This window comes from Drosophila nasuta, chromosome X (genome assembly GCF_023558535.2).
Source record: "Drosophila nasuta strain 15112-1781.00 chromosome X, ASM2355853v1, whole genome shotgun sequence".
Lineage (NCBI taxonomy): Eukaryota > Metazoa > Arthropoda > Insecta > Diptera > Drosophilidae > Drosophila > Drosophila nasuta.
This window is the reverse complement of record NC_083459.1, coordinates 25,124,196-25,147,509: the sequence shown is the minus strand read 5'-3', so window position 1 is coordinate 25,147,509 and position 23,314 is coordinate 25,124,196. Positions and strand designations below refer to the sequence as shown.

The 23,314-nt window shown below is 39.2% G+C and overlaps 2 protein-coding genes across 6 annotated transcripts; one reads left to right on the top strand and one right to left on the bottom strand.

Moving 5' to 3' along the window:
* Positions 1 to 389: 389 nt before the first annotated feature.
* LOC132795526 (probable ATP-dependent RNA helicase DDX10) lies at positions 390 to 3,011 on the top strand. Its single transcript, XM_060806293.1, has 2 exons — positions 390 to 866; positions 927 to 3,011. The coding sequence occupies exons 1-2, from the start codon at positions 492 to 494 to the stop codon at positions 3,009 to 3,011; spliced, it is 2,460 nt and encodes an 819-aa protein (XP_060662276.1). The 5' UTR covers positions 390 to 491.
* A 397-nt stretch (positions 3,012 to 3,408) lies between these two features.
* Positions 3,409 to 22,797, bottom strand: LOC132795514 (rho GTPase-activating protein 190). 5 transcript variants are annotated; one of them, XM_060806266.1, is made up of 16 exons: positions 22,646 to 22,797; positions 17,996 to 19,288; positions 15,170 to 15,876; positions 14,520 to 15,105; positions 14,273 to 14,451; positions 13,971 to 14,213; positions 13,823 to 13,891; positions 12,602 to 12,727; positions 10,723 to 10,767; positions 9,803 to 10,264; positions 7,584 to 7,814; positions 7,017 to 7,066; positions 6,555 to 6,948; positions 6,347 to 6,478; positions 5,692 to 5,836; positions 3,409 to 5,625 (listed from the first exon to the last, which is right to left on the bottom strand). In XM_060806266.1, the coding sequence occupies exons 2-16, from the start codon at positions 19,276 to 19,278 to the stop codon at positions 5,427 to 5,429; spliced, it is 4,851 nt and encodes a 1,616-aa protein (XP_060662249.1). In that variant the 5' UTR covers positions 19,279 to 19,288; positions 22,646 to 22,797; the 3' UTR covers positions 3,409 to 5,426. The 5 variants fall into 5 exon arrangements, with proteins under 5 accessions (XP_060662249.1, XP_060662251.1, XP_060662250.1 ...); XM_060806268.1 differs by having other exon boundaries at positions 7,593 to 7,814; XM_060806267.1 differs by lacking the exon at positions 22,646 to 22,797 and adding an exon at positions 20,654 to 20,778.
* Between the last annotated feature and the right edge of the window lie 517 nt (positions 22,798 to 23,314).

Genomic DNA, 23,314 nt, shown 5'->3' with positions numbered 1-23,314 from the left:
CAAGATAACTATTGCCATTTGGCTACACTTCCAAGGAATACATTGGTATTTTCGCAAAACTGTATATAAAACGGCAGAACTTTTTCAAAAGTCCTTTTCTCTATTAAAAACTAAAAATGTCTGCCATTATAATCTTAAATCAACATTAATTTATTCCAATTAAATATTCGCCTTATTGACTACACGAAACCAACAAATCTAATAATGGAATTTAAATTTGACAAAACTTCAGTGAGCTTTTATATACCCTATTGCAAAATACTAAAAACTGCGTCTACCGATAGGTTCGCAACTCGCAAGGATATCGACAAGCTGAAAATATACCGTGTGTGTGACCAGCGACTAGTATTTTAACTATCGCAATCAAGTTGATATCGATATCAATCGATAGCCTGACAGCTGTAATCGTTGTTCCGCGTGCGAACCCAACGTGTTTTGTCGGTGTTTAGCTAAACAATAAAATCAACAGATTGTATTAATAAGTTGTAGACATGCAGAAGCAAAAACCTAAAGGTGCTGGCAAGCCAGGACCACGTCCACCCAAACAGGGCAATCACAAATCAGGCGGAAAACCACAGCATCAATTCAAGCAGAAGCGCTCCAAAGAATTTGCCATCTCGAAATTGGCAGCAACAGATGCAGAAATTGCCGAATTACGTGCAAAATACGCTGACATCGATGCTGGCAGCATTAAAACCTTTTCAGATTTTCCATTCTCACAAAAGACTAAACGAGCGCTCACCGAATCCAAATACACAGTGCCCACGGAAGTGCAACGTCAAAGTATTGGACCCGCTTTGCAAGGCAAAGATGTGCTTGGGGCTGCAATAACGGGCAGCGGCAAAACGTTGGCTTTCCTCTTGCCGGTAGGTGGCGCATTCACTTTACAAACTGTTTACCTTATGTTATTATTGGTTATTTTGTAGGTGCTGGAGCATTTGTATATGCAGAAATGGTCCCGAACTGACGGTGTCGGTGCCATCATCATTTCACCCACACGTGAGCTGGCGTATCAGATCTTTGAGACACTGAAAAAGGTGGGCAAGCATCACGACTTCTCCGCCGGCCTTATAATTGGTGGCAAAAACTTGAAATTCGAACGCACACGCATGGATCAATGCAACATCTTGATTTGTACGCCCGGCCGATTGCTGCAGCACATGGACGAGAATCCGCTGTTCAATACCACAACCATGGAGATGCTGGTGCTCGATGAAGCCGATCGTTGTCTAGATATGGGATTCGAAAAGTGTCTCAACTCTATACTGGAGAACTTTCCGCCCGAGCGTCAAACGCTGCTGTTCTCAGCCACACAAACGAATTCACTCGCTGACCTGGCCCGACTGAATCTTAAGGAGCCCGTCTATGTGGGCTACGAGCAGGCATCCAAGCAGACCTCATCGAAAGCTCTCCTTGCCCTGCCGGAGCTGCTGCAGCAGAGCTATGTGGTGTTGCCGCTGGAGGAGAAGATCACCATGTTGTGGTCGTTCATCAAGAATCATCTGAAGCAAAAGATCATTGTGTTCGTTGCCAGCTGCAAACAGGCCAAATATCTCTACGAGATCTTTTGTAAACTGCGTCCGGGCGTTGGTCTCCTGGCGCTCTACGGCACTCTGCATCAGGATCGTCGCATTGCCATCTACGAGGATTTCTTGCGCAAAAGTCATGTCGTGATGTTTGCCACCGATGTGGCGTCGCGTGGATTGGACTTTCCAGCTGTCAATTGGGTGCTGCAACTCGATTGTCCCGAGGATGTGGCGCAGTACATTCATCGAGCCGGACGCTCGGCACGCAACAAAACGCGCGGCGAGTGTTTGCTGGTGTTGACGCCCAACGAGGAGAAGCATATGATTGATGCCCTGCAAGAGCAGTTGAATCTGAGCATACGCAACGTACAGATCGATCCCAAGAAGCTGTTCTCGCCACGCGTCAAGATCGAGGCATTCTTGGCGCAGTTCCCAGAGTTGCGTGCCTCGGCGCAACGTGCGTTCCTCTCCTATCTAAAGTCTGTGTTCCTGATGCGCAACAAGCGGCTGTTCAATGTTGCCAGCTTGAATCTGGATGCGTATGCTCAATCCTTGGGTTTGGCGGTGACGCCGCGTGTGCCTTTCATACGTCATCACTGGCTGCAGAAGCAAAAGGAGCTGCTGCAGCAGCAGGGAGAAAAGAAGGACGAGGACGAAGACGAAGACGTCGAAGTGGAGCAGCAGAAGCAACAGCAGCTCTCAAACTTTGCCTCCGACAGTGAAGAGAGTGGCGACGAGGACGATGACTTCATCAAGATCAAGCGACGCGATCACGACGTGGAAGGTGCTCCTGTGGACTTGTCTGCCTTGGACGCCGTTCGGAGAGCAACTGGAGATGAGGATGAGGAGGAGACACCGCTGGTGGTGCCCAAACGTGAATCGAAGCTGGTGACAAAGGCAGCGCTGGCAAAGAAGGCGCTGAAAAAGCAACTACAAGTGAACTCCAAGCTGAAGTTCGATGACGAAGGCGAAACGCTGGCAGATGAACGAAATCAAATGAAGGCGCTGGCCACGAACAAAAGCCAGCAGGATGACGACGGCGGCATCAATTTGATGCTGTCCAAGGCGCTGCTCAATGAGGAGGATCAGTATGATAAACAGCGATTCCGCGAGCTCGTGAAAAAGCGTCACAAACTGCAGCGCGAAAAGTTGCGCAAAAAGGTCGAGGAGCAGAAGAGTGACGGCGAAGATGAGAATGAGGAGGAACAGGATGAGATGGCTGTGGACAACGAGAGCGAGAATTCTGTGGATCTTAGCTGGTTGCCTGATCCCGACAAGATCTACAACAAGAAACCTGGCAGCGGAGTTGAGAAGCAACAGTCAGCTGATGAGCAGGATGATGTGGAGGATGACGATAACGATGATGACAACGATAGCGGCAGCGATGACGATAACGATGAGCCAGCGTTTAAGAAATCACGTATCACACAACGATTAACGTTACTCGACACGGAAGCCATTGCAGCCAATTTGTTGGCCAGCTAAGATGGCGCCACCTGTTGGTTGATTTTGCGGGGGGGTTTATGGGGGATAATCGATAAACGATAGTTGAATCATTAATAAATAAACAAGTATAAAAAATGCGACCATAAATGCTTCACAAATATTTGGAAAATGCCCACAAATTTATTTTTGTTTTCTTCTGCTTCTTCTTTCACTCCTTTTATAGCCATTTCGCGCATGTGATACACACGTTTGCGATAGAGAGAGAGAGAGACACACACCGTGAGATAGAAAGGGATAGATATGAGTTGGTTAGTTAATGGAAGGATAACGGGGAGAGAGGGGGCTGGGGGCTTGTCGTAGGTAGGGGAGATTTGGATATATTGGAGTTTTTGGAGGGCGCGTAAAATTTGCTTTTAAAAATATCATTACACATCACGTCGAATTACATTTTTGTTGAGACATATTTTGTTTTTGTTTTTTTTTTTGCATTTCTTTTTTGTTTTCTCTTGTTTTGTTTTTGTTTTTCTTTTGTAGCGTATATAAATAAATGCATACACATACAAGTACATATACATATATAGCATTGCATCCTGCGTGTATATGTTCATATATATATCTTATATACATATATGTATGTATGTATGTGCATGTACATTCATGTACAAATAATGCAATAGACACACATCTATACAAATTATACTATATATTGGTTATTTTGTTTGCTTTTTTTTGTCATTCTCTTCTCTCTGTTTTTTTGTTTTGTTTTGTTTTTTTTTCGCACATCAATTTTTTTTATTTAGTTTTACTTTTTTTTCTTTCGTTTTTTTTGTTGTTTTGCTTTAAGTTTGAGGTCCGTTCAGACACAAGATACACAATTATATAATTAGGTTTATAAAAAATTAATGCTCAATTACAAGAAATAACACTTACGCTTACGTTGTCTACGTTTTTTGTTTGTTTTTTAGTTAAAATACACATATATATTGTATATATATAGATATATATGTACGAATATATACATATATATTATATATATATATATCGAAGTTGTTGTATATGAGTTTTGTTTTTGTTTTGTGTTTGTTTTTTTATTTTTTTGCCATATGTAAGAGTAGAGCACACATTTATAATAGCTGAGAGCCTAGAGACAAAGAGAGTGAGTGAGATAGACAGCGTACTGCAATGCTGTTGCATGTCATGCGGGCCGCGGGGGTGGTGGTCATAGGCGAGGATCAGGGCTGGGGGCGGGTAGTACCATGGTTTTTTGTTTTTGTATCAATATTAGCGCTAATTACTTAATACACATGCTTGCCATCTTTTAGACACAATTTGTTTTGCTGCCTGCTTAATACATACACAAACACACACACGCACATAAATACACATAAAAGAACAGGACATTCACTCGCACACACACACACAGACACAGACTCACATACAATAAGAGATTCACATTTAGTTTAGCTGGAATTGGTTTTGAATTTTGCATTTGCATTTGCGTTTGCGCTTTACTTTTTCGTTTACTTTGCAGCTCTTCTTCGTCTGCTGCTTTGTCCTCTAATTAGACATACATAGCAAATATATAGATATATATGTGTATATGTAATGCTTTAGTTTATGCTTTGTTTATGTGTTTTGTTTTTTTCTTATTATTTTCTTGTTCTTTTAACATACAATACACAATTAATACATTTATTGAATTTTTCTCTTTTGACGCCGACGACAAACACACACACCGATGCACACACTGAACGAAGCAAGTGTTGGTGAGCAAAGCCAAGTTCAGGAGCACACACAGGAGCGGTTCAGGCGTGGTGCGGGGAGCGTTTGTTGTTGGGCGCTTCTTTTTTTTGTTTTGTTCTTTACGCATTATGCGTTTACATATATCACGGAAACACAACAAAGCCATTAAATACAAAATATGTATATCTATATATGTGTATATATATGTATATATTAAAAATACAAAAAAAAAAAATACAGAAGTAAAATACAATAAAATCAGTTAAAATGTGGTTAAATACATGCATATATAGATATACATACACACATATCAAAAAATAAATATATACCCTACTTAACTAATTGGTTGCTCCTCCTCCTTCTCCTCTTCTCTTTATATACTTTTCGTTTCCATATCAAATACTTTACAAAATACAAACGCATTCACACCTACACACACACACACATACATTCATGCACTCATACTGTTGCGTTTACAAAAAAATGGCGACTTGGCTGCCTTCATTTCATTTTGAGAAGACCCTTCACACTTTTGCAACAAAGTAAAAAGGATCTCTCTTCTTCGTCTTCTTCTTCTATTTAGCTGTCGTTATTGTGATTTTGTTTTTGTTTTTCCTTTTTAATGATCTGTAAATCGATCGATGGGTTCATGATGGTGCTGCTGCTCCATGAGTGTGTTTCGTCCTCGCAAGTATTCTTCTTCGCTAGACTCTAGACCATGACAAAGGCATCCTTGCCGCAAAAGAGATACGGGAATTGATCAATCATCGTCTGGACAATGTCCTCGAGATAGGGCCGCAGCTGCTCAAAGTGTCCCATGTCGGTGAAGTCGATGGGTATCAAGGTGGGCCACCAGCAAATGGCCAGATTCTTGCTGTCCATGCTGTTCAGCTTTGAGTTATCCGAGACACTATAAGAAATTGATCCAAGATTAGATTTAGTCTACTATACACATGTAGTAAAAAAGTTTACTTACTGCACAAAGTGCTGGAATATGTATTTGAGTATGGCAAAGTTGATGGTTGGTAATTTCTGCAGCAAGGACTTTAAAGCTATCAAACGGCAACTGCGATCGGTTTTAACCTCAACATTCAGCTTGGATGAGCCGACGCCACGAGAGCCTGAGAAGGGAGAAAAAAAAAAGTGAACAAAGATTAGTATAAAAAAACAAGCATGAAGAAGATAAAAGTGAGGTATTAATTTTAAAGTATACCAAATTAAGAAACCGCAAAAATGCTATTAATATACCAAAGGCTATATTTGGTATATTGATGTACATTCAAAATATACTAAAGTTTAAAAAAAAAATATATACCACAACAATTAAGAACCTTTGTAAGTAGGCGATTTTTCCCATACAAAAGTATTTCTTAAATACATCTACAATTTTCATCTGATCCCAAGCAAACGAAGGAATCTTAAGGGATAACACCGCAGTAACCCTCGTTTTTTCGCCTAAATTGTTGTTATTGTATTTTAGGATAGTTATATTTCTTTTAAGCGAAAAATATTTGAATTTTTGAAAATTTTACACTGATGTTACTCCTTAAATGACTTGATTCTGCAATTTTGTTCTTTCTTGTCTTTCGGTTTTTTTGTTATCTTTTTCCTATTCTTCTCTTGTTACTCACCCGCAATTTCTTCGAGCTCCTTGATGATGTCCTTGCTGAACAGCGGCGGCAAGCGTTTCGAGAAGAAATCTTTGAGCGCCGTGGCCACAGCATTCACTGGAATATCGAGCACATCAATCACCGTGTTGGTATCTAAAAAGTCATTAGAAATAATATTCATATTATAATCCAATTGTGGAGTCGAGAGATTTATGCGACTGCGACGTACCCTCTTCGAAGCGCTGGAAAAGCATGTCGACGTGAGCTCTACTGCCGGGAACACGATAAATGCCCTCAGAATCGAGACCTTCCTTCTCGATGAACTCCACGCACTTGATGAGGAAAATGGGAATCTCGTCCTTGTCGGATGTGATCATCAGTTTGCCAAATTGTGCCTCGGTTGTCTCGGTCAGACCCTTGGCATTTTGTTTGAGCTTACGCTTCAGCTTCTTTTCCTGCTCCTTTTCACGCTCCTGTTGCTTGCGCAATCGTGCTGTCTCCTCCTTGATGCGTCGCTTCTCTAGCTTCTCAAAGTCCTTCAAGCATTTGGCATTCATATTGAACTCGGGCGAATTCTCCGCACCAAAAATACCCGCTGCCGTTAACTCGGGCACCATGGAATACTACAAATTGTGAAAAGATTAATATTCCGATTGTTTTGAATGCTTAAATTATCAGCAAACGTTCTTACCTCGGGCGATTTGTCGCTCTTCATGAAGTCGGGCACAGCCTCAGCTTTTTCTACAGGCAGAAAGTGAGTGAGAAAATGAGAAAAATGAGGAAGTTAGCGGGGAGTTCTTAATAGTTAAGATATAAATATAAATGGGAATGCTAAGACTAGACATATTTTAGAACTAGAATACGTTAATAAAATAAAATACTAAATGATAATAATCATTATACAAGTAGAAAGTTCAAATGATCATTCATTTTAGAAGTTATAAATTATAAAATTACAAATGATTCACAAAATATAATAAAATCTTATTCCCTGTTACACATTTTCAATAAAAGCAAAAACAGTGCCACATTATTGTTAAAATATACCGAATTAATATACCAAATGTTATATTTAGTATATGGGTAATTTGGAATTTACGTTTCCTATTCGTTTTTTCCTCTATTTTCGGGGTAACATAATAATAATAGTTCAAGTCGGGATAAGTACTTAAAACTGAACATAATCTTAACATAGACCATATTAAATGGGAACTAATTAAGTGAAATGAAATGAAATAAAAAAGAACACGACACATACTCTTCTCACCTGCAGCGGCAACGGCGGCCATGCGCTGATAGTGCGACGGTATCTCCGGGGGACTGACGTAGGATCCAAAGGGAGGAACGCGTGGCGTTTGCACCGGAATGGCGACCTTCTTCTTTTTGTTCTTCTTGGTAGTAGCAGCCTTCTTGTTGGCCTTGTAGTAGGCGTTCTGTTGTCGCACCCGACGCTCCGTCGAGCTGGCGCAGCTATCCGACTCAGTGCAGTCTAATGAAACAGTTGAGAGAGAGAAAGAGAGTCCGATATTACAATCAAGAAAGAGTCTATTCAAAGGAGACTTTTCTACTTTATCAGGACAATCAAGAAATGCTCTAGAAGGAAAGAAAGAAAGTACCCAGGACAATCAAGAAAGAGTCTAGTCTTCAAAAAAGACTTTTCAACTTTACTAGAACAATCAAGAAGGAGTCTAGTATTCAAGAGGGACCTTTCAGTAAATACCTACTTTACTGAGACAATTAAGAGTCTAGTATACAAGAGAGACCTTTTTACTTTGCCAGGTCAATCAAGAAAGAGCTTTCAACTTTACTAGGACAATCAAGAAAGAAGTTACTATTCAAGAGACCTTTCAACTTTACCAGGACACCAGGACAATCAAGAAAGAGTCTAGTATTCAAATGAGACCTTTCAGTATTACCAGGATAATCCGGATAAGTAGGAAAGAGTTTTCAAGAGAGTTTATTCAACTTTACCAGGACAATCAAGAAAGAGTGTACTATACAAGAAAGACCTTCCAACTTTACCAGGACAATCAAGAAAGAGTCTACTATTCAAGAAACACTTTTCAGTATTACCAGGTCTCTCAAGAAAGATTTTAGTATTCCTGAAAGACCTTTCAACTTTACCAGGATAATCAAGAAAGAGTCTAGAGTTCAAAAGAGACCTTTCAACTTTACTAGAACAATCAATTAGTATTCAAGAGGGACCTTTCAGTATTACCAGGACAATTAAGAAAGAGTCTAGTATGGAAGAGACATTTTAACTTTGCCAGGACAATCAAGAAAGAGTCTAGAGTTCAAAAGAGACCTTTCAACTTTACTAGAACAATCAAGAAGGAGTCTAGTATTCAAGAGGGACCTTTCAGTAAATACTTACTTTACTGAGACAATTAAGAGTCTAGTATACAAGAGAGACCTTTTTACTTTGCCAGGTCAATCAAGAAAGAGCTTTCAACTTTACTAGGACAATCAAGAAAGAAGTTACTATTCAAGAGACCTTTCAACTTTACCAGGACACCAGGACAATCAAGAAAGAGTCTAGTATTCAAATGAGACCTTTCAGTATTACCAGGATAATCCGGATAAGTAGGAAAGAGTTTTCAAGAGAGTTTATTCAACTTTACCAGGACAATCAAGAAAGAGTGTACTATACAAGAAAGACCTTCCAACTTTACCAGGACAATCAAGAAAGAGTCTACTATTCAAGAAACACTTTTCAGTATTACCAGGTCTCTCAAGAAAGATTTTAGTATTCCTGAAAGACCTTTCAACTTTACCAGGATAATCAAGAAAGAGTCTAGAGTTCAAAAGAGACCTTTCAACTTTACTAGAACAATCAATTAGTATTCAAGAGGGACCTTTCAGTATTACCAGGACAATTAAGAAAGAGTCTAGTATGGAAGAGACATTTTAACTTTGCCAGGACAATCGAGAAAGATCGTTCAACTTTACTAGGACAATCAAGAAAGAGTCTAGAGTTCAAAAGAGACCTTTCAACTTTACTAGAACAATCAAGAAGGAGTCTAGTATTCAAGAGGGACCTTTCAGTAAATACTTACTTTACTGAGACAATTAAGAGTCTAGTATACAAGAGAGACCTTTTTACTTTGCCAGGTCAATCAAGAAAGAGCTTTCAACTTTACTAGGACAATTAAGAAAGAAGTTACTATTCAAGAGACCTTTCAACTTTACCAGGACACCAGGACAATCAAGAAACACCCTAGTATTCAAATGAGACCTTTCAGTATTACCAGGATAATCCGGATAAATAAGAAAGAGTCTAGTTTTCAAGAGAGTTCATTCAACTTTTACCAGGATATTCAAGAAAGACTTTTCAGTATTACCAGGTCTCTCAAGAAAGATTTTAGTATTCCTGAAAGACCTTTCAACTTTACCAGGATAATAAAAAAAAGAGTCTTTTCTTGAAAAGATACCTCTCAACTCTACCAGGATTTTGACTAACTTTGTAAAATTCCTTACCTTCGTTTTCGTAGATTTGTTCATACTCGGCCAGCTCCTCGGAGTCCTCGTCCTCGCCATCGAGCTGAGCGTGATCATAGCGCTTGGCATCCTTATCGCCGCCAACAATACCATCGCCTCCGACACCGCCAACGCCACCCAAATAGGATTCACCCATGCTGCCGCTGCTGGTGAAATTCATTTTGGCGACGGCATCGCTGACCAGCTGAAAGTTTTTCATGTTCAGCTTGCCCGGTTGCTGTGTGGGTAGCGTGAAAGTTGAGGAGCTCATGGCACAGTTTCGACTGGGCGCTTCACCCACCTTCAGCGTTTGGCTCGGTCCCTTGGGCCGTATCTTATTCAAATTGGAATCAATGTGCCGCCTCCCTGTGGTATAAGCATGCGTCGATCCGCTGAAATTATTCCATATCGAGTTCTTGTTCATGTTGCTGCGACGCGGATCGTTCTTATCCTCGAGCCATTCTGCAATTATGCCGCGATCATAAAACAATCAAAATTTCATGTGTTCAATAGATGACAGAACAATAAGAGAAAAATATATATATATAAAAAAACACTAAGCACTAAGAGCAGCTAAAAAAGGAACGAGCAGTGCAGTCGGGGTAAGTGGTGAGAGGGGAGAGGAAGAGGCAGGGAGTACTTTTTTTTTTCTTTAGTCTAATACTAAGTGCTCTAGGCTCTACGGCAACAAAAAGGCGGGCGACTCTCCAAAGTGTATTTTTTGTAGGCTGGGAAGAGGGGGGAAGAGCGTGAGTGAGGGAGAGAGAGAGAGATTGAGAGAGGCAGCTACAATTCGTGCAGGAATGTGTATGCATGTGTGTGTGTGTGTGTGTTAGACAGAGAGAATGGTACAGAGAGAAGACAGACAGACAGAAATGCGGGAAGAAACGACTAAGAGTGAGAGAGAGTGGAATGTTAACCTGCATCATGGGTGGCCAATGAATCCTTCGACCCGCTGACATCCGCTGCTTATGAAATGCATGAATAGGATAAAAAGGAAACGAAACGAAAGAAGAACGACAACAACAAGAACAACAAGAAGAAGACACAACGAAATTATAATTGGCATCAACAATTGATCGATATCAGTTTTCGAAGCTCAACTTTCGGAGCATTCTCATCTAAGCTTAAAGTTAGATTCACAACGCAAATACTAAAAACCAAAAAGAAAACCAAACAAAACGGAAATCAAACGAATTTAAGAAGCAAAGCAAAAACACGCACAAAAATCATACGATAAATGAAGAAAGCAAACGAAATCGATAAATCGATAACGATAACGCTGTACTTTTGTAAGTGTGCCGAGTAGAGTTGTTGTAATTTATACATTTTGTCATTTTGTATATGTAAGCAAAGGCGTAATGGAACAAACACATCTAACAACAGCAACAAAAGCCGAGCTATCAATTCATCAAATGCGAATTATTCGCTTCACAATTCGGGACAACATGCGTGTTACATTCGACTACGCGAGACCCTTTTTAAATGAGTTCAGTTGTAAAGAAGTTATTAACTTCGAATCAAAAGCAGTCGAATAGTGTATTTATTTCCATATAAGAATGCTCGCATATATTTGCTGTAATCTGTATTTTATTTGATTACAATTATTTGCATTAAAATTATTGAGCAGTTAACATTCTTTTTGTTAAAGATGTGCATCGCTTTCGATTCAATGAACTTCCATTTACGCCTACTGCAAAAGGGGTTTTAACTGACAATCTGGTATATTTCTGACCTCTTAATTTGGTATATTTTTTTCAGAATAATACTGCACTTTTTGGCTGTTGCTTAAAATGAGTAGCGGGTATCTCACAGTCGAGCACACTCGCCTACTTACTACGGATCTTAGTGTCGTTGGCTAACAATCTGGTATATTTTGCACTCTACGGTATATTTTGAATGTAGTACTATATTAATACTCCAAATATTGCCTTTGGTATATTTTAGGTATTTTTGCGGTATATTGTTCGGTATATTTTAAAAGAAAAAATGTGTTGCGGGTATTTCACTACGAATCTGAGCAGCTTTGGCTGATAAGTTGGTATATTGTGCACTGAATGGTATATTTTGTAGTATTATATCGATGTACCGAATATAGATTTCGGTATATTTTAGTATCTTCTGGTTGTTATTCAAGTTGAATATCGGAATAAACCTAGGTAACAATTTATAAGTCTATAGTTGCTTATAATATCTGAAATCTAAGCTTTGCTTCGACTTTTGATGCTGCTGTAGAGTATAAAGGTATCTTTATAGTTGGGTTGCGAATGTTACGCGCAACGTGACGTTTTTGTTGTCGAGACACACACAATATCAATTGCAGGTAAAATATATACATACAAAAGCGAGACAAAGAGCAACAAAAATACAAGGATATATAATACAGAGAATTGGCGATTGGCGCGATTTTAAAGTTTTTGTATATATACAAAATACGTATTATGTACATAGAACAATCGTGAGTATAGTATTAAAAAAATCTATATGTATGCTATTTATGTTTGTTATTTATGTACATGGAGGAGAACGAAAAGGTTCGCGAATTGCGATTATTATTCACAGTTTGCGTTTCGCATACAAAATGAACACAATGAACGTAGGCAAAAGGAAGAGCAATAGAACCAAAAGGAAGACTTCACAAAATAACAAACGAATAAGAAGAAGAAGAAAAAAAAGATTACGAATACGAAGAATAAGAAACGTAAGCGAAATTCGAATGGAAATCAAGAGCGTTTTGAATTGAATTGAATGTTTACGATTAAACGAGTATATAAGAAAATATTCAATTAGTTAGATTACATGTTATTTCTTCCAAACTTGATTCTGAAGCCGAAACGAATTGACTCTTATATGTGCATGTAATGAGCTGATGATCTGGAGGGGCTGGCTCTGGAGGAGTTGTTGGAGGAGGGAATATCTGGAATCCTGTTTTTTTGGTATTTATAATAATTTTTTTTTTTTTTGTTTTTTTGGTATGCAATAGGCAATGACAACAACAAATACACACACACAGAGATAAATCGATATAAAAAACACAAAAAAATATATGTAATTGTTATATGGTTAATCATTAATCAGATGTAATCATTATAAGAGATCATTAGAGAGTACTTATATAGATATATAGTATGATACGGGGGACAAGACAACGCGAATACTCTGCCTAAAGTTTAGCTTTCTGTTTGTCTTAGTTAATTATGTTAACCCTCTAGTGCCCAAATTTTTTTTGTTAATATTAATTTTGTGTTCCTCTCTTAACAGTTAAGAATTGTTCTGAATTTTTTGTTTGCTTTTGCACGAATTGAGATTTATAAGACAAAAACTTTAGATCGCCATGATCTTATAAGAGGAATAAAGTTTTTTTTTTGTTCTTAAAATATTAAAGTAAAAATTATTTTGACCAAATTCAACATTTTTTTCAACTTTAAACGACATCAGCAGCTGACGAAAGCAATAAACAACTATAGCAATAAACATAATTTTTGGACTTCCCTGAATTAGAAAAATCAAGAGTGAAGATCAAAAGCAATAAGTACTGTGAATAACGATCTTGGAGACTAAAGGGTTAAATTCGTTTAGTTGAAATAGATATTACTATAAGCGACTAAGTGGAAAACCTTGAAATATTATTGAAATGATATTATTGAAAAGTGAAAGCAACCATTTCTTTTAAACCGAATAGCATTCTTTTCTGTCGGTTTAAATTCGAAATTCTGTATTCTAAATGTAACTTTCTTTTTATAATTAATAAACTGTTCTCATTTCTGAGCCGTCTCGAGTGATTCGATTCATGACAATACGTTTTTTTTTTTATGTACAATTGTTATGATAATTTTTTACTGAGGGAGACGACGACGCATGATAAAAGATGATATACATATCGATTTTATGGTTGAATGTCGTATAACTAAGGTGTCAATTGATTGGACAATATATAGAGAGAGAGCGAGATATATATATATAGAGCGAGAGAGAGATAGAGAGAAAGGGGGCCCAGAAGTCAACGATGATGAAACTTACTTTGATGCAGGTGCTTGGGTTTTTCGTTGTTGTCATCATAGATTTCATCTAAAGATATATCTCTTTCTTCTGCAAAATAAAATAAAAAACAAAAACAAAGAGATTTAGAAAATTCGAAAAACGTAAAAGAAAGAAATATCTCGCTTACCATTTAATGAGTTGAGAGATCTTGTAGGAAGCATTTCGTAATTCTCACTGCCGGAACCATCGGTACCAAGTGTATTGGATAGCATATAGCTTTCGTGTCTCGGTGGCGGACGTGGCATTTGATTAACTGAATTCTCAAGCGTGCCTTCGCCCGAATCTAAAGTAATTGACTCCTCCACATGCAGATTCTCCACCTCGTATTTGTTGTCCCAGGCCGTCTTCAGGAATGGATTATAAAAGGCAACTGAAAAGGGAAGTAAAGTTAGTATAGAAGAAAGTAAAATGCATTCTATGAGCACTTACACTTCACATACTGATCGGCGGAGAAGGTCATGAAGCTGCCCTTGAAGCGATCGGCCAACGCATTGCCCTCGGTGATGAGAAACTGGCAAATCTCATTATTGAAGAACGCATTAACGCCGCCGCTCTCCGTTACCGCCACAATTTGCAATGGAATGTTGGCATTCTGTGCTGCCAAAATGCTGCAAAGAAAAAGTAGAAGAAAAACATTTAGTTTACACACAGATGCAGGCAAAGTTTTGCTACTCACTTGAGGTTGGCCAGCGAGGAGCGTCGTTTGGCCGAATAGATGTAAATATAGCCGTGGATGAGCTCATCGCGATACTGATTGGTGCCATGATACGATGACAAGATAAACTCAACGCGTCGCTTCGCATCGCCAATGAAGACATCGACAACGATGCAATGCTCGTTGGCCTTGACCAAGCTGGACTCGGCCAACAATGGCTGGACAATGTTCTCGATGTCATACTGATCGCCGCAGTAGATGCAAACCAAAATTCGGAGATCGGTGTGATTGGACGATGGATATGGCTCGTAGCTTTTCATTTCGCTCAATTTGAGCGATAGAATGACAATGTTGAGTATATCGTAGACGTATTTCTGATGATTTTGCGTATGATCAATGAAATCGCAGTGCAACATTTCCGATAGACGCATTCCCTCGCTGCGCAAATACTCGACTTCGTTCTCCTTGAGATCCTGCGGCTGATAGACCAACACAATCGGTAGATTCTCAAACTTATCCTCCAGCTCGAGATTGCAGAGCAAAGTGCGCTCCAAGTTGTCCTTGAGCGTCTCAAACGATTGCTGATTGGAGTACACACAAATCAGACCTGCAAAAGGATTCGAAAAAGGCAATTCAAAATCGATATTCAGATTCATTTTTCCCATACTGACCACTCGAATAGACGTCGATGGCCTTGAAGGCCTCCATGTCGCCGTTGGCAATGCGATAGTTGAGATAATATGTTTGATTCTCGTAGATGTATTCGCCCTTGCTGCCCGTGCAGATACGTATATCGTTGAGCAGATCGCTGGCCAAATGCTCCGAGCCCACGATCAGCAGATTCAATGTTCGATCGCTGCCACTTCCAGGCGTCGATTTCCAACCTCCGCCGCCAACTTGTCCCCCAGCATGTGACGACTTGTGATTGCCAGCTGAGGATTTGTCGGAGAGCACCTCTTCGATCAAGTTATCAACGCAATTGTTGAAGAACGGACAATGATCACGGATGGGGCAATGGATGAAGCGCAAATGCTGCACCAGCATCACTCGTCGCTCCTGATCCAAGCGATCGAGCATCTTGTAACGCGAATCCTCCTGTATCACATCCGTGATTTGCCGGACATCCTCTTGCGTGATGATATCAACGTTCTTGAACTGCAGAAAATATTGCGCATGCTCCAGCAGCAGCTCAACGAAATTCTGTTTGCTCTTCTCAATGATCTCGTCCTGATGGATATCGTAGATCTGTTGACAATCGTGCTCCGACAGCGCCTCGAAGCACTCACGACCCATGAACAGCACCCGAACCTCCGACAGCTGCTTTCCGGGCGTCACGAAACCGGACTCCTCCAGCAGCATCTTGAACTGTTGCTTCCAGCTGCAAAAACGACAATGGCAAAAGAATATAGGGTCAAGAAAGTACAACATTAACTTTGTTTGCAGTGATGAATACTTCCTAAACGATGTGGGTCATGGCTTAATACATTTTACTTTCGGGTACAAGTAAGAAGAGAAAAGTGCATACAATATATTTAAAGCCTATGGAGAAAAGTCAAAGATAACCAAAGCAATAATTATAACTCAGTTCTTACATGGATATATGGAATATAATCTGAGAATCTGGTATATTTTCCACTCCATGGTCAATTTTCAATATCAATATTAATATACCAAAAGCATTTAGTGTATTTTTAGTATTTTTGTGGTATATTTTGACATCTATGGTATATTTTAAATATTGAATATAATCTGACAATCTCGTATATTTTACACTCCATGGTCAATTTTTAATGTCAATATCAAGATACCAATAGAATTTAGTATTTTAGAACTATACTTTGTACGCAGAAAAGTCAAAGGCGGCCGAAGCAATAAATGCAACTTAGTTCTTAAATGTATATAGGGTATATAATCTGAGAATCTGGTATATTTTCCACTCTATGGTATATTTTCAATGTCAATATCAATATGTCAATCATTTAGTATGTTTTTAGTATTTTTGTGGTATATTTTGGTTTCAATGGTATATTTTAATTGTAATATGCATTATAAATATATACTAAGTATAAATATACTGAGTATTTTTTTTTAGTATTTTGCAGTATATTAATTTTGTCTAAATTAAAAATAATACCGCACTGTTTTATTTTCATTATAAGGTGTAGCGGGTATCTCATAGTCTGTTGCAATCGAGTGTGCTCTACTGTGGGATACCCGCTAGCAATTTTTAAAATATACGCATATACTAAAAACATTTCGAATAAAACTATATTCTAAAAGTATACAAAATTAATATACCAATAAATACTGCAAATATAACCCGGTATATATGTAGATATGTTGCTACATTAAAAATATATCCTAAAGTACAAAATTTAACAAATTATCAGCCAAACCCTTTGAGCTATACAAAATTATTTCCTAAATTTTTTAAAATTTCTTTCACCCTTCGGTTAGCGGGTATAATACACGACTAAATGTACATCCATGCATAACATTTAGTTGTAAAAGTTATGGTCGGTAACTCGCAAGTAATTGAATCCAACAAAGCCTATTATTGGCTTAGAAATTTGTTGACAGTTTCGCTGATCTAAAACTTGTAATGCTGGAATATTGTATTCGGGGTGTAGAGAGTATCTCAATTTCAATTGCAAAAGCAAAAGTATCTACATTCACACTCTGTTGAGGTGTCAGCTACATACGAGATAAGTTACAGCAATGTTTCAATGATCAATTACTAGATACAAATTGTATCTAATTACAGAAGACTGTGACTCAAAGAAGAAAAATATGTGTGATGCTTGTGCACAATTCTAAGATACTAGTTGCGACATAACAATTTACTAATTACTACAAAATATCTGCTGATCTAATACTGAAATGCGAGATGCTTTTGAGTTAACTGCTGATTCAAGCTTGAGATATGTATTAGATGCATAATTGTAGCTGAGTTGCTTATAGAGAAATGCGCAGCTCAAGGGGCTGATGACTAAGAGAAGACCTAAAAGAGAGATCGTATGATCAAATTTGCAGACTACTATAAGGAATTTAGTGAAATTATCTTGAAAAATCGATTTACTGAAGAAGTTAAATACCGATCGTGAAGATCGTTTTGAGTAAACAATCTAGTGATCGTGCATAAAATAAACTCAATGAAATTGAACTTCAAAATAATATTCTGCAACTTATTGATATTATAATTTGGAATCAAAGAAGTTAACTACTGATCGTGAAGATCATTTTGAGTGTTGATCTTGTATAAAGTAATATAAATGTAGATAAATGTATCTTTAAAATAATATACTGCAAACTATTGGCATTATAATTTGTAAACGAATAACTTGACTACTGATCGTGAAAATCGTTTTGAGTAAACATTTTTTTACTGATCGAGCATAAAGTAAACTCGATGAAATTTATCTAGACAACTATATCTTCAATATAATACACTGCAAATTATTGATCAATAGATAGATGTAGATCGATTGATCACTCACCCGATCTTCTTCTTGTCCTGCTGCACCGAGTTCAAGTAGTTGCGGAAGACGGTCTCGGCCTCGTTCGTCTCGAGGACATCGAATGGTATACGCGCCTCATCCTCAGCCTCATCCATGTCCAATAGCTCGGTCCATGTGGCCTGCGGACACTCGAAGAAATACTGCTCAAACTCAATGTGATTCTGCAGATAGTTGCGAGCGCATTCCCACGCATCATCATCGCTAATATTGAGCGCACTGATATCGGGCAGCAGATACTCGAGGGCCAATGCAAACTTATCCAAATATTGATGCAGCTTCTTGTTGAGATGATCGTCGCGCAGCTTCTTCATGTGGCGACGGAACAACTTCTGACCGGCCTCGTGTCCAAAAATGTTGAGGAACTCGTTCCATTCGCGATACTGCGACAGCATCTTGGAGCCCTGCGACCACAGCACATGATAATCGGTAATTTGATTGCGTATCAGCCGCGTGACCGCCTCCGATCGGATGTCGAGGAGTTCTTTGCGTGATTTCGCCGATTCCTGATATGAAATGATCTTGACGCGATTCTTCACCTTATCGATCATTTGGGCAAGCATCAGAAATGCGAGATCAATGTTGATGCTCTCGTGCGCCGATGTCTCAATCAATTGCACCGTACTCTTGTAATCCTTCCGTTGACTGATCTTCTCCGCCTCCCTCACATACAGCTCATAGGCATCATCGTTCTTTGTGGTCACCAGCACAAGGGGTTTCTTGTTTTTCAATATGTTCGCAATGGCATTCTGGACAAACTCGACCTGTTTCTCCACACTGCGATTGGGCACGGGACTCACATCGAAGACAACGACGAAGCCATCGATACTCAGCCGACCGTCGGGCATCACTTTCTGTTCGTATTCCTTTTCGATGCCCAGCTGATTTTTGCATATGTACATGAGTTTCTCAGCGGAGAAGACTTTGGTGGCGGTGCAACGCTTCAGATATGGATCCATTTTGCCCACTTTGAAGGCCTGGAACGTCGAATCGTCCATGAACTCGGTCTGCTCAATGATATTGAAATTGTATTCGACGCCTTCGTCGGTCGTTTTGCGCACCTCGCCCCAATAGAGAAAGTGATCATTGTTCACGATGCGACCGCTGAAATCGCTCTGGCTGAGCACTGATATGTGATCGATAAAGTAATCGTCGGCCATCGGCCGCATAAATCTGTTGCACAAACATGACTTGCCCACGCCCACCTGGCCGCGATCCTTTTCGGTCCCGGATAGTCCAATGACCGAAATGTTGAATTGACGCATCTTGACGCACCTGTCGGAAGGGAGGCAAACAAAAAGCAATTTAGTTGGGGGGTTCGATTGAGAGATATCCTGCTAGGGTATACTTGACTAGCAAATACCCTGTAGTATAGAACGAACATAATTTTTCTTACTTCACTTAACACATTTTCAATTAAAAGATACAAACGAATTTATAGGTAGGCTTGACCGACTAATGAAGGGACACAAACAAAAAGCAATTTAGTTGGGGGGTTCGATTGAGAGATACCCTGCTTTTTGTATCACTAGGATATGCTCGACTAGCAGATACCCCGATTTTTATATCACTAAGATATGGTATTAAAGATACCCTGTATTATCGAGCAAAAATAATTTTCATTACTTCACTTATCACATTTTCAACTAATTCAGTCACTTTCACAAAGATACAACAAAATTGGTAGATACATACGACTAACAGATACTCTGTATAATTAGGCAAAATTAATTCCTCTTGCATTACTTTTGAAAGTTAATCAAAGTGAATCCCAGTGAATATCTTTATAATTATTCTATATATTAAATTAAGAATGCTAGACTAGCAGATACCCTATAGATTTAACACTTTGGAATAAATTATGTAACGTTATTAAGAACATATTATAATAATATATAATATTAATATCGCATAAATCAAAAGACAGTTGTCCTAGAATCATTTTGATGCCTAGAACAAAGACACTTTTTGGTATGAACCAAAAACCAATTCGAATTCATCACCTATAAAACAAATTGATCGACCACCAGTTACCCATTTATTATCTAGTGAAAACCTTCAAGCTCACAAGTATTTATCAAAAATATAACAGAATACAATTAATAGATTGCTCTATCGCTAGCTATTTGTGATTATCATTGGATTACAGAGATAGTGTGAAACGTACAATGTAAAACTTGCAACTCCTTTGCTATTCTTTCAGTCTATGATAAGAAAAGAAAAAACCAAAACAACAGCGGCGATAATAATAACAAGCGCAACCACAACAACAACAACAACGACAACAACAACAAGAGCCACAAAAAAGAAGAGGCAGAGAGAGGGACTGAGGAACTGGGGACCGCATAGGGATACATCCACGACTGGACATCTCCGCTGAGAGGAGCTGAGAGCTGTGCTGAGAGACTGCGCTGAGCGCAGGCACACACGAACACTTTATACGCACACACAGCCGGCGCAGGCGAATGCAAATTGCCACCTGCCCCCCCTCCCTTCCATCCTTCCTTTTCATCTCGTACTCACGCGCCCTATGCACACACACACACACACACACACTGACACACGCACACAGTTTGTTCAGTTTCAATTAAACAGAATTGTGAAATGTTTTTTTTTTCATCTCATTTGTTTGTTTTATACCTCGCTCTTGGTTTTTGATTTTGTTTGTGTTATTTTTTTTGTTCAGTTGCACAACATTATTAAATATTAATGTTAGGATAGTGTGTTGTTTTTGTGGTAATTTGCACACAAAAATGTCTGGCAACAAACTGAAAAATCCTTTTTCGGCTGCGGCTGCTGCGCTGCTCCTGCTGACAAACGGCAACTAAGCTAGAAATACAGAGAGCGCACACAACTGACCAGCAAGCTGAGCAGAGCAGAGCATAGAGCAGGAAAACACAACAGGGGCACACTGGCTGCTAGACAGCATGAGAGAGCACACACACAAACACACGCATGCATATGCAGAGCCAGCGAGAGAGAGCGTGCTCAAATAAGGTAGGTGGACGAGGCGAGAGAGCACAGTGTGTGTGTGCACAGGTTGAGAGAGAGCAAGCAGTGAAGCAAAAGCGTGAGAGGGAGCATCAAAAGTTCGGTAAAATGTGGGTGGCTTTGTTGTTGTTGTTGTGTGTGCATTTTTGTTACTTTTATCCTGCTCTTTTGACTGCTGCTGCTGCTGCTGCTCTCTCTCTCTCTGGGACTGTGAATGAAACGCAAATCCTACAAGCAATTGCAACTGTATGTGTGCGTGTATGTGTGGGTGTGTACTTCAATAAAAATCAACATCACTCGAACTTTAATTGAGTTTTTCCGGCTATAGAAGAATTACACAAATATGCAGTCAATGTTGCCGTCACATTTGATGGGGAAAGTGCAGCTGCTGCTTGCTGCTATTGCTTGCTGCAAGAAGTGCAAGTGCAGCACGCAGAATCATCAAGTTCGCTTCAAGCTGAGATGTGCTAAGAGTTTCCCAGCAACAGATTTCCTGTACAACACATACACACACACACACACATATATATGTATGTACATTCCCGGGCTGCACAACAATAACAAAAGCAACAACTACGATAACGACAGCAACGACGACGACGTCGACCCTTGTTCAAAACTCTCTTCCTCTCGCTCTCTCTCTCGCCTTGCGTTTCCATACACGTTTTGTTGTTGTTGTTGATTTCGTCTCAATTGTCTTGGGCGCAGGAGTGGGCGTTTCGGGAGAGCCAAAGAGGGGAGGCAGTGGTCAAAGCAGAGCGAGAGGGAGAAGGAACGTTTCAGCTGCATGTGCAGCGAATGTTTAATGTGTGTCCAGTCAATTTTTCGTAACTTCATTGAGTTTTTTTAGCCAGCCCCAACTACTGTGTATGTGTGTATATGTATGTGGTGCGGAGGGGAACGAAGGGGGCGACAGACACTGTGTGATTACCTGCAACTGCGCACAAAGAAAGCGGCGGGGCGCAAAGAAACAGAAACGGAGTAGCAAAAAAAAACTAGAGTCCAGTGGTCGATTCACCGATTCCGATAGCGTTGTGTGTGCGCGTTTGTCTGTGTGTGTGGGGAGATGGTGACTGTGTTGTGGATGCTGCGAATGGCATCCAAATGTCTTCTTCTAATACTCCTTTCCAGCCATAAGTAGCAACAGCATCCACACACACATACACTAACAGAAATACACACACTTTTGCATACTAACAATCTGAAATCACAATGCAATCACTGGATGTATTTATGTTGATGCACAATATAATTACGAATTGCCCACTGCGGAACTCTATGAAATGTGTTACAAATTGGAGTTTGTTCACTTATGTATATTATTTGCTTTAATTATTTTCCAACCAAAGCCAGCAGCAGTCACAAAACACATACCACCTCAACAACACTGACACACACAAACACACACACACGCGCGCAGCAAAGACACAAGAGAGAGAGGAAGAAAGAGCGAACGTGTATACAACAAGACAATTACGAATCAGCATCGTAAATACAACAAAAAATGAAGTGAAGCCAAATGGGAGAGAGCGAGAGAGAAAGAAAAACTTCCGACGCAAGTGAAAAATTTTGAGGCGTAAACGACATTTTTCGCAATGGAAATGCCACCTGCCGTTTACAACACCGATATCATTTACTCACAATTATTGCACTTGCACAGCTCCAATGCGTTTTGAACCGTATTTAAATTAAGAGAAACTATTTTATTTTAAATTTTCTCATCCGAGCGTAGCTTAAACTGCAAAAACAACTCTGCAGCCAGCGTGACCGGAGATTGAGTTTAAAAAGCGGACTAATTGATGTCGCAAGAAATGCCTATAAAAAAAACGAGCTGGTAACACTCCAAATGCTACAATTGTATATTCTCACAAATGCGTTTTAAAAAGCGCGCGACCTTTTAAACCAAATTATATTTACAGAAAAAATTATTACTGCATATATCGTTCAAGAGACTACTTCTGAGCAAATTGTTGAGATAGAATTATCAAATCGAATTAAGAGTTTAGTTATTTCAATTTAGGATATTAATTTATTCGATATTTTTCAGTGTTTATATATTCTTAAAAGTATGCAATATACTAGTTGTGTTAAAATCAGTTTTACGGCTAGTTCTATTCCTTAAACTTAAGTTAATTGATGTATAAATTAATAAAATTGAGCAAGAATTACGCATGTGTGCTTATAAGAATTGTGTGGTATATTTAAGGGCAAAATTGTAATCACCCTGTGGTTAAGAAACCCAAACAATCGAAGGCTAACTACAAATAGTTATCGATGTGCGACTCCAAATATCGAGTGGATGCGAAATTA